The 11,867-nt window shown below is 43.9% G+C and overlaps 1 protein-coding gene across 2 annotated transcripts in view; it reads left to right on the top strand.

Moving 5' to 3' along the window:
* The first annotated feature begins 3,856 nt into the window (after nucleotides 1–3,856).
* The window catches only part of ARFGEF1 (ADP ribosylation factor guanine nucleotide exchange factor 1), a 138,047-nt gene continuing 130,036 nt past the window's right edge, over nucleotides 3,857–11,867 (top strand). For both annotated transcript variants that reach the window (XM_060115445.1, XM_060115446.1), the window contains exon 1: nucleotides 3,857–4,572. In XM_060115445.1, the coding sequence (XP_059971428.1) occupies nucleotides 4,449–4,572 (124 nt within the window). In that variant the 5' untranslated portion in view covers nucleotides 3,857–4,448. The remainder of the gene's footprint in view (nucleotides 4,573–11,867) is intronic.

The following is an 11,867-nucleotide window of genomic DNA, read 5'->3' as shown; positions in this document are numbered from 1 at the left end:
CCACGGGCCCAGCCGCTCCATGGCAGTGGGATCCTCCCGGACCGGGGCACGAACCCATTTCCCCTGCATCGGCAGGCAGACTCTCAACCACTGAGCCACCAGGGAAGCCCAGATTATAGAATGTTTTGAAAGCTAATAGAATTTAGAGATCGTGTAGAAGACTACTGGAGGCATCAAAGTTTTTTTTTAGTCAACTGAATACACAGTGATGCTATTTTTAGTTGTTAACTAATCTTGACTTTTAACATCAATCAGCTATACTCAGCATTAATTAAAATTTTATTCACATTTTATTTGATTCTCATGTTACACTGAACTTGTATTTGAAAGGATGATGATAAAGCACACCAACCAAGTCCCTAAGACCCAGGTCAAAGTCTTTCATTGCTTGATATTATTTAACGATTTGGAAACAAAGTGGGAATATTATCCAAAGAGAAAAGTCAAGGCAGCTAATATACAGCAAAGTTATATATGAAAGGGAAAATGATGAGGGGTAATTAATGATAGGAAGGTGAGATTGCAAACAGAGGCAAAAATGAACTCAGCAAAGCAATCATGTATAAGAAAAATATATTTTAAAATTTAGAGGACAGGCATTTGTAGAATTTAAATGTTTTGAAAACGAGTCAAATGCAAGTAAATACTGAAATTGAATTTTTTATTTAAATAGACTGGATAAGCACCAAGCAATGACAATAATAAAAAATAAAAGGAAACATATGTACAGGAGAATATACTGAAATTTTAGCATAAAAATTGCCTGAGCCTGGCATCCCTTCCCCTATAATTGTGAATAAAAGACTGAAAATATTATCTTTCCCTTTATCTTCCAAGGACATCAGATTTATTTAGAGTATTACCCTATTTTTTTGCTTCAGGCAGGTTAAGAGTTAATATCTTGAGTTTCAGGCTGGGTGAGGGTGTCCATCTCCCGAGGCTGTTCTCTCCCTGCCACCCCCCTCCCCCCTCCCCCCTCCCCCTCCTCCTCCTCCCCACAATCCCCACCACCTTTTGGGTGAAGTCCTAGACTCAGTAGAGGAGGATGGATTGTCCTCTGGAAGAAAGGAGGGTGGAGGCCATTCCTTCTGGGAGGGTCAGGTCATATCTCAGGAGTCGATTCTTTTAGAACTGAAAGCTGCACCCTCAAACACGCTCCTATCCCAGTCTAGGCCTTCTCCACAAACAGCATTTCTACTCATTCAAGGGCTCTGGTCAGGAACATGGCATTCACTGTGATCTCTTCCTTTTTCTTATCTTCACTCCAATTCATTACTAAATCCTATCCATTCTGCCACCAAAGTACATCTCAAATCTGTCCACTTAGCTCCATCTCCACTGCCCTCACTCAGACACCACTGGTCTAGCTAACATTTATGCAAATTAGGAAAAGGAGCCCTTCACCTGGGCAGATGCTGGAGCTGAAGTCCAGCCCCATTTTGCTAACTTTGTGCAGGATGTGGTCTCCCAAACCTTGCATGATGGTCCTGGACCGCAGCTTAAACCATGCTGCACTGTTGTAATCATCTCCTCACTGTTTTGCCCACGTCCAATCTTGTCCCCTAACAATTCATTCTCCCCACAACACAGGGACTACTTTTAAATCACCAATTTGATAACTTCACTCCCTACTTAACCCTTCAATAAATTTCTGTCACTACTGGGATGAAATCCCAAACCCTTAACATGGCCTACAGGTTTCTGTATGATCTAGTTCCTAGTTTCCTCTTTATCCTTACTGGCACCATTTCCCCTAGATAACTTTCAGCCACACTGCCTTGTTTTGTTTCCTGAAACTTGCCAAGCTTCTCCCCTACCAGAAGAGACTGCTGGGAAAGTGCTTTTCTGACTTAGTTTGGCTAATTTCTATTCTTCTTTCAGGCCTCAGTTTAAAATGTTACTTCTTCAGGGAAGCATCTCTGAATCCAAAATCTAAAGTAATATCCTCATAGCACTTTAATCATACATTTATAATCATATATTCACTAGTGACTTATTTAATATCTTTTCCCCTACTATATACTGCAAGCACCTAAGTTGGGTGTGATCCCAACAGCCCAGTGTCTCATTCATCCAGGTTTCTATTCAACAAGGCCTTCTCTATGCCAGTGACAATGCTAGATGCTAGACATATAGAAATGAATAGACAGATGAGGTCCTTGGTCTTATGAGGGAAACAGACAACCAATAAACAAGTAAGCAGACAAGATGAGTACAGATTTTGATATGTGCTATGTAGTATACTCTGTTTAAGGGCTGAGATTCCTGTCTGTATTATTAATGAATGCCAAGTGTATTGCTTAGGATAAGGCTAGCTGCTAAACATAACTCAAGTATACTTTGCCCATGTAAAGTCCAAAACAAATATTGGATGGCTCTCCATCAAGTGGTAATTCAGGGACCTAGGCTGCTTCTAACCTGTGGCTCTGCCATCTTCAGCATGTGGCCACAGAAGGAAAGAGTATGGAAGACAGCTTGTGGAAGATTTTTTTTTTCTTTAATGATCTAAATCTGGATGGCTACACTTAACTGCAAGGGAGACAAGGGAACACAGTGTATCTCTGTACTGAGGAAGAAGAGTAAATAGATTCAGTGATCAGCTAGCACCTTCCACAGTCCCGGCACAAAACTGGCATTACAAAGAAACAAAAACAGAAATGGAGCTTGTGCTCATTTTATAATCTATGAGAATGTACACAGAAATCAATATTATGTCTGATCTAGTATACTGAACCTCTAACTTTCAGGAATCTAGAAATAGTCTTTAGAGTAAAATTAATTTATTTATAGATTGGCTTATCAGCACAAGAAAGTTTAAAAAATTAATCTACTAGTCCACTTTAATTCAGGATCACCTTCAAGGTTTCCATTTTTATTTCCCATGGTTTTTAGCCTGTCCCAAATCACAGCCTCTCCATTCTTGAGTTTAGATGGTTGCATTAGGACAAATCCATAGTCAAGGCAACAGAATGGATCAGAACAGTGAGCGACATATTCCAACAATTTGGGATCTAGTGTTGATAGAGCCACACAGTAGCTTTGAACTTGTAAAGATGTGCAACCTAGCTAGATCACCATGTAAATAAATTCTATGTATATATTTTAATGGTATTCTTTGTAATTTTCTGCTCTGAACGAAACACTGTAGAAATCTAAATTATTCTTTGGTATCAAAGCAGCCACACGGTCACATGTGTGTCTGCGGTAATCTGTACTTAAAGCTTTTCCATTCTGAAACTGGTTTTCTTGTCCCGGACCGAATCTTAGTATTAAAGGCACAGAAACACAGAGCTTTAAGGGGCCTCATCAATCAGAAGCATTCATCTGTTCCCTTAACTTTATCAGTTCAGAAGAGATCTGAAATCTAGCGTTTACCGATGTATCCTACAGAGATGAAAAAGTGAAACATTCCTGAATCCGTGTCAAATCGGTTTTACTCTTCCCAAGAGAGAATCCTGAGGCAGTCGACGGTCACGGTCCTGGAGAGCAGTTTCGCGCAGCTGGTAATTAGAGTCGAGCGCAGCAGGTGCAAACAGTGAGGCTGAGCGCGGGCCATGTGGGTGTTTCCGCGCCCCGTGGAGCGGAAGGGGCTGCGCACCCACCTACGGGATCTCCAGAAAGTCGGAGAAGCTGCTGCACCATAGTCAGGAGTCCCGTTCACTCGGTGGGAGTAGCGGCCCCGGGCAAGTTCCAAAGCGCAGCCGCCCGGAAGAGCCCAAAGGACCCGGCGCGGCGCCGCAGGACGCCCGCCACGCCCCACGCCGCCCTGCAGGCGAACGCGGGAGGCGACGAGGCCCCGCCGGGCCGCCGTAGCGCTGCGGCTCGAGCCGCTCCTCCCGCGCCGCCCTCCGCCCCCTGCCTCCCGGCGCCGCGGCAGCTCTGGGCATCCAACGCCGCCGCCGCCGCCGCCGCTGCCGCTTCCTCCTCTGCAGCCGTTCGGCCGCTGCGTGACGCGTCGTTTCCTCCCAACATGGCGGCCGGGGCAGGTCGGCGGTGATGGAGGCCAGTCCGCGGCCACGGCGGGTGTTAATCCCCACAGTAGTCAGGGCAGCCCTGCTCTCGCCGGGCCTCTAAGCCGCCGCCTCGTCCCTTGGCCCAGGGCTGACGGCCACCGGGCTGGGCTCCCTCTCCGCCCCCGGGCCGGAGGGTCGAGTGAGGGGGGTGGCCGGGAAGCGACCCCCGGGCCGGGAGAAGCGGAGGTCCCGCGGGCGCGGCCCTCCAGGGGCGGCCCCTCGGGGGGCAGCGAAGATCTCTGCGCCCCTCACCCGCACCGCAGCCGGCCCGGCTCGCCCGCCCCTTCCTGATCCAGCGGCTGCCCTCCACGCCTCCTCTCCCCCACCTCCACCCCCTCTCCTTTCTCTCGGTTCTTCCTCCTCCTTCCCCCGCCCCCCCCTTCCAGCCGCTGGGAGCCGCGGGTCGGACGAGCCGCCGCCTCCTTCTCTGCGTCCATGTATGAGGGGAAGAAGACGAAGAACATGTTTCTGACCCGGGCCCTGGAGAAGATTTTGGCCGACAAGGAAGTGAAGAAGGCGCATCACTCCCAGCTGCGCAAAGCGTGCGAGGTGGCGTTAGGTGAGCGGGGAGGGGGCCCGAGGGATGGGGGAGGGTACCGCGGGTGGGGAGTCGCCGGGGGCTCGCCCTGGGCCGGCGCCGCTGACCTCGGGGAGCCCTGGCGAAGCTCTGGGCTGCCTGGCTGGAGTTGACAGTAACTCGGCTAGATGTGGGGCAGAGGCAGGGTGGAGGAGGAAGGGCAGTTCGCTGGGCTCGGGTTGAACGCGGCAGGGCTGGGGGTCGGCTTGAGAACATGGGAAGATTTTGTTGGTGGACCGTGCGGTGCGGACGGGATATCACCCTTTGTGATGAAGCAGAAGAGGAGTTGTCGTTTATTCGCTTGGAAAATTGAGGTGGAGCTGATTTGTCGAGATTGGGCGTGGGAAGGGTTCCGTATCGTAATTTCAATAACTTTTCGTTTGGCGTGGTACGTTGGGAAGAAAAGGCTGAAGTTGTTCCCTTGTTGACAGTCTTGAGAAGGGGTTTGCGGGAGGTGCCGCCTGTTCTGACATCTCTCCGCTTCCGCCACGGGAAAAACAGAGTAATGTTGTATCCGACTGGGCTGACCTGGAAGAACAAGACCTAAGGTTAAGGGGAGGGGGTGATGAGATACAAGCGGGGAAGGAAAGGACCTCTAGATACGCTGGCTTTAGTGACAAGGAAGGGAGGGTTTGAAACAGGGAGAATGAAGAAGACAATGACACCCACCAGCCACATGTCTGGACCGTGGCAGCTGCTCTCAAGCTTGAGTTGTGATTTATAGTTCAGACGAAAGAGATCTAGTGTCATGAAGCCCCTAGCGGGGTAAATCCAGACAATACCTACGGCGAGGACAGGCAGATGAAGAATTGTTGAAGGGGGACCACTGATGGATCTGTTGCATCCATCAAGGACGAAGTCGTTTAAGGAGAGACCAGGACGTTAAACACAAAGATGAATTCCTAATGCTTGCGCTTCATTTTGTAGCACTGGAAATAGATTACATCAGGTTGACTTGAGAAAACGAAGCTTGTTAAGTGGGCTTTGGAAAAAAGCATTCTTGAAGGGGAAGAAAATCCAGAATAACTTGGATGTATGCTAAAGTAAAGGGTCAAGAAAGCTTAAAAGCAACTTTGCCTTTTAATTTTTAAAATAAATAGAAGACTTTATAACTTGCTATAATAAGTTATACTGTTTTTTCCTTCTTTTTTGGATCTATCGAAGAAATTACATTAAAAATTTTTTGAATTTTATGTATGATGAGTTTAAGTTTAGTTTTTTTTTACCCTTCATTGATCACAAGTTCACCTTTTGTTATTCTTGAAGCTAGCGAAAGACTGTTTCAGGTATATGAGAGGATGTTGTACAGAAGTAAAAATTGAATTATATCTGGGTCCTGAAAGGAATAATTATTAACTTGGGGCAGGATGAGGGAAGGCGTGATTTTTGGAATTTTTAAAACAATTGTCATGTGTAGGTTTGTGAATAACTTGCAGGTTAAAGAACTTAAGAGTTCAAACAAAAGTTTTAGTTTTTGAGACCAGATTTTCTGTATTAAAATATACTTTTAATATACTAATGATAAGTATTAGACTGAAGAAATGGAGTGTGGTGTGTGTGTGTGTCTATCTATCTATCTTTCTCTCTCTCTCTCTCTCTCTATATATATATATATTTTTCCCCTCTCCAAAATGCTAATGTAAGTATTTTTAAATGGAGAGCTCACTGGAATGAGAATCTGGGATCCTGGCTTTAAATCACAGTTCTGTTACATTACAGTATAGTCAAGTCCCTGGGCCTTAGTTTCCTTCTCTGTAAAATTAGCATGTTGAACTTTGATTGTAAGGTTATGTCCCTTCTAACATGCCATGAATGTGAGCACACCGTTTTCTTAAGCTGTGCGTTGAGAGTATTCCTGCCACTCTTGATTGGCATCTTGAGAGGGCTTAGCTTGATCCTTGCTGTTTCTAGACATAGGGGCTACTTGGTAGTGTGTGTGCCAACTGTACCAAGATTGTCTGTTTTAGATTTTGCCACTCTTTACTTTTTTGCCCCTTCCATATAGTTAGCAGAAGTTTATTATGAGGAATGTGTCTATCCAGGCAGGGACTAGGCACCAGAGTACTTTCTTTACTTGAGATGTTTAGGGTTTTTTCCCCACATTTCATAGTTATATTTAGTCTCCTACAAAATCTCATTGAGCAATCTCATGGTAGTTAATCCCTGATGACCTTTGTTTCTTCCCTTCTAGTCATACATCTACATTATCACCCAAACATAATTTCATAGGGATAACCCTTTTCATCTTTGCAGAAAGTATAATGTCTTGTAGTAGATGGTATTCCCAAATGTATCCCTGGAAACTATTATAGACCTCCCTTTTCCTCTTCACTGTTGAGACCTGGGCCAAGCCCACTTTGTTTTCTTGATAATCTATATGGCTGTCAAGCTGGATGGGAAAGTAAACTGGGATGGCCTGGTTGGGTCATCCCTGATCTCTAGCTTATGAGTGGGTAGGAGTTGGCTGGAAGTGGTAGAGAGGTGGGTGTTGTTATAACCCTTCTAAATACACTTTGTAAATGACCCTTCTAAATATACCTGTCTGCATTTATTCCCTGCACCTCCTCCCCACATTTTTTATTGAGCACCTACCATGTGGTTGAAGGGAGATAGACAGTAAACAAGAAAATATATAGTATTTTTATATCCAGACTTTTAATCCTTTTGTGTTTTAAAAATCATTTTATGGGTGTGTGAGTAGATTTCAGACCACTGGTATTCAAAATTAATTCAGTTACCTTTTAACAAAATGGCCTATTATAAATCAGTTTTCTGAAATTATACTCATGAAATTACAGTTCATCTCATATTCTTAAGAAAACTATTTTTTTTTATTAAAGTATAGCTCTTAGGAAACCTTATCTAGATTAGGGGGGATTTTACTTTATTAAAAGCCCAATTTCAAAAGCACCACATAAAGGAACTCTGTTTTTCACAAAAAGAAAAATAATGAAACCTTAAAAGCAGATTATTGAAAACTTTTGTTAAATTATCTTACATTTCAGACTTTATTTTGAAGTAAAGAATGGTTTAAAAAAAAAAAAAAGAAAAGAAAACCCCTCCCACCTATATTGTTCAATCGTTGTGAAGTCCACAGGCCCAGGAACAGCTCCAGGTTGCCCTCTCTTGGTATCTGCCCCGCTACAGCTCTCTGCAGCAACCACGGAACTCTGCAGAGTGAGGGCCTCTAGGCTGCCCTAGCTTAGCTTGATCCATTCCTGCTCTCTAGCATCCTGAATTAAAAATAGTCGGGCCATCTGCTGGCAGATGGGACAACAGCTGAGCTATTTTTAGTTTTAAAGAATTTAGGATTGTTGAGGGATTGGGCTTGAAGGTAGCATTGTTTGTCTCACGGGGAGGGGAGGGGAGGGTGCAGTTGGGCCATATTCCAATCAGGCCTCTTCAGTTTCAAGAGTTTCTTTGATGTTAGGGCTATGACTAGTTCAGCTTTTGCCTCTAACATCAGATATCTGTGAAGATATCCTGCAGATGTTAGGATGAATGAGTTCAAGGTTGGAAACTGGCACTGATAGAGTGAAAGGGGTGACCAGAAGAAGGTTTTAGAGGCAAGGGAGGCATGTAGAGGCAGAGATAAGGGTGGGTTCCCTGCAGAGATATGGGAGAATGATTGAGAAAAAGAGGAATTGTTAGGGAAGTAATTTTTGCATCAGACAGGGTGTGAATTTGTGTTCATCATGTTCTAAAGTGATTCTCCTGTTTTACTTTTTTTATATAAGTCTGTTACCTGTACTTAGCCTCCTCCAGAAATGTAAATAAAATATTGAGGCTAAAAACTTACAGAACTTGCTTCCTTCTGCTCCTCCAGTCTCACCCTTGTTTTGGTTACTGGTGTTATAAAAAGATTGTATGGGTGGAGGGGAAATTATTTGAGTGCTTTTTTTGACCCCAGTTTTATGCTCCTTCTGGTAATATTATTAATTTTTGTCACTCTTGACCATTTACCAGGAAAAAAAAAGACTCTCAAATAATGCCCTGCCAATAATTAATTATTTTAATTATAATTTAAAACCATTAACCAGTTTCTTTTTAAACCTTCCTTGATATCTAAAGTAAGAGGTGTGTTCAGTAAGTCAGGCTGCTGGAATTTTCGAGATAGCTGGGAAAGAAGGGCGTAATGAATGAAACGACTGAAAGATTGCGTTAGGTTTGAGTTAAAAAAAAATAAGTTTGGGGGCTTCTCTGGTGGCGCAGTGGTTGAGAGTCCGCCTGCCGATGCAGGGGACACGGGTTCGTGCCCCGGTCCGGGAGGATCCTGCATGCCGCGGAGCGGCTGGGCCCGTGAGCCATGGCCGCTGGGCCTGCGCGTCTGGAGCCTGTGCTCCGCAACGGGAGAGGCCACAACGGTGAGAGGCCCGCGTACCGCAAAAAAAAAAAAAAAAAATAAGTTTGGGTATACTCTTTTCCATTGTGGAGATTTATACTGCACATTACCATAATTGAGACTCTGAAGAGTGTTCTATGGAAATGAAAGTGCTCAGTTTTGCTTAACGAAGTCTTTCCTAAATTTATTTGACCCTTTTCAGCATCTTTTAACACCTAGGAAACATTGTTCCTTGGAATTTACTTTGGGACACTGTTCAAAGAAAAGACAGACAAAGCAGATACAAGAGCCCTAACTACTGCTGAAACCATTCTTGAGAAGAGTCGTTGTGTTTCTGGAAAGCAAGAGCCCTGTTGACAGTGTGGGAAGGAGAAAGTCAGAAATGAGGTGTAGCTGGACAGAGTGGAATCAAGCTCAGAGGGCTGCTCTCTCGCTCTTTCTCTCCCATCCCATCTAATGGCAGGCAACTGCTTGTCTCTCCCGATGGTGTTAAAGTTTTAGAGAAACTTCTGTGGGTAATTGTTTTGTGAATGGGAAGTCATTTGGGGGGATTATTTGTCATAATATTCCTCACAAAATGGAGGAGGGTATATCTGAAAAAGGAAAATACATGAACAAATTATTGTTGCCTTTCAAAATTAGGTATATTCTTCATTCAGATACTTGTTGAACTAGTATGTGCCAGATACTGTTTCAGCACTGGGCATGCAACAGTGAGACAAATATGCTTTCATGGAACTTATTTTCTAGTTTGTTGAGGCTGACAGTAAAAAGCAAACTAATACATTGTCAGATTGTTATTATCTGAAGAAATAGTTCGGAAGGGTAAAGGGAGAGTGACCAGGAGTGCAACTTTAGGTAGGATTGTCAGGAAAGGCCTTTCCATGATGTGACATATCAGCAGAGAAGTGACAAAAGAGAGAGATTAAGCCTTTCAACAACCTGGATGAAACAAATGGAACAGCAGGACAAGTGTGTGCTTGGTACCTTCCAGGACGAAAAGGAAGCTTGTGTGACTGGGGGAGAGTGACAAGCAGGGGGTAGGAGAAGAGGACAAGTTTGGATTTTATTGCGTCTGGAAGTCCCTGGAGAGTTTTACAGGGGGTGACAAAGCAGATTTACATTTGAAAAGGCTCACTTGGGCCAGAGATGTTGGTGATTTAGAGTTTGCTGGTGGTGGTGGAGGGAATGATGATTGGTTGCATTTGGAATATACTTTAAAGGAGTTGACAGGATTTGCTGATGGGTTGGTTGCATGACAACAATCATAGCCAGAGCTACAAGGTTGTTGGAGAAGGCATCCACCATCATGGGGAACACCAGGAGAGAAACAGCTTTGGGAAAAAACTTTATATAGTAAAACATTTTCATTCAACCCTTTATATGTATTTTAGATTTTTTTTTTTTTTTTTTTTTTTTTTTTTTTTTTTTTTGCGGTACACGGGCCTCTCACTGTTACGGCCTCTCCCGTTGCCGAGCACAGGCGCTCCGGACGTGCAGGCTCAGCGGCCATGGCTCACGGGCCCAGCCGCTCCACTGCATGTCGGATCCTCCCGGACCGGGGCACGAACCCGTGTCCCCTGCATCGGCAGGCGGACTCCCAACCACTGCGCCACCAGGGAAGCCCTAGAATTTTTTTAATGATAGAATTTCCTGCTGATGTAATAGGATATTTTCAGAGAAAAGGACACAATTTAAATGATAGGACACATTCTACTGAGAAGGCACAAAACAATTTCAAATTTGAGTTGTCAGTTTTTTTTTCCAGTGAGGTTTTTTCCTGAGAATGAGCCTTTCACATAGTTTCAATTACAGTAAACAGTTGATCTGGTCCGTTTCTGGGATAGGATCTTTGCAAATATTATTAATTAAGGATCTCGAGATGAAATCATCTTGGATTTAAGGGTAGGTCCTAAATCCAGTGACTGGTGTGTTATATGTAGAGAAAGGGACACAGACACACACAAAGGAAGAAAGCCAGGTGAAAATGGAGGCAGGCAGAAACTGGAGTTATGTTGCCATAAGCCAAGAAACACCAGGTGTCACCAGAATCTAGGACAGGGCAAGGAAGGATTCTTCTCTGGAGCCTTCAGTGCAGTATGGCTCTAACACCTTGAATCCAGACTTCCGGCCTCCAGATCTGTGAGAGACTGAATTTCTAATGTTTTAAACCACCATGTTTGTGGTAGTTTTTTGAAGCAGCCCTAGGAAACTAGTAAAAGTTCCCTTTATCTTAACTTTTCAGACCCAGTTTGATATATCTGAGCTTCCATTGTTAGAGCACAGCATCATATACTTGAACAGTGGGGGTTGTGGGGCACCCACCCTCCCAGCAGCTGAAAATCCAAGCATAACTTTACAGCCGGCCCCCATCATCAGTGGTTCTGCATCCTTGGATTCAGCCAGTCTTGGATCATGTAGTACTGTAGCATTTATTAAAGAAAATCCGCATGTAAGTGGACCCCTGCAGTTCAAACCCATGTTGTTCCAAGTGTCAACTATACATGTTTAAACAGTCAAATACTGTCTTTGGCTGGTCTCTGTTTCATAAATCTAGAAAGGAGTTATTCTGAGGCTTTTAGTGTTCATGAATCTTGAGAAACCTCTTTAAAAAAAGAGTCATGGGCCCAAGCATTTAAAAGGTTTGTGTTCCACTTTTGATACTTTTGTCTTGCTTAGATTAAGACTTGATACAACATGAGTCTAAGAGCCTATGTTATCTTCTCATTCAGGCAGGGTTGTGAAAAACAATTTTTAAAAGTTTTTCATATCACAGTATTACCTCTGGAATTATATTTAGAAAACTCCATGTGGGACAGTTCATTTTTCTCTCTCAACTTGAATCCAACAAGGTATACAATGAGAATTCACTAATCAGCTGTTTAATAACCCTCATCTTTGTATACCTTGCTGAGAAATTAAATAATAAATATAT

This window comes from Mesoplodon densirostris, chromosome 13 (genome assembly GCF_025265405.1).
Source record: "Mesoplodon densirostris isolate mMesDen1 chromosome 13, mMesDen1 primary haplotype, whole genome shotgun sequence".
NCBI lineage: Eukaryota > Metazoa > Chordata > Mammalia > Artiodactyla > Ziphiidae > Mesoplodon > Mesoplodon densirostris.
The sequence above is the reverse complement of the archived record's forward strand: the minus strand, read 5'-3'. Positions and strand labels throughout refer to the sequence as shown.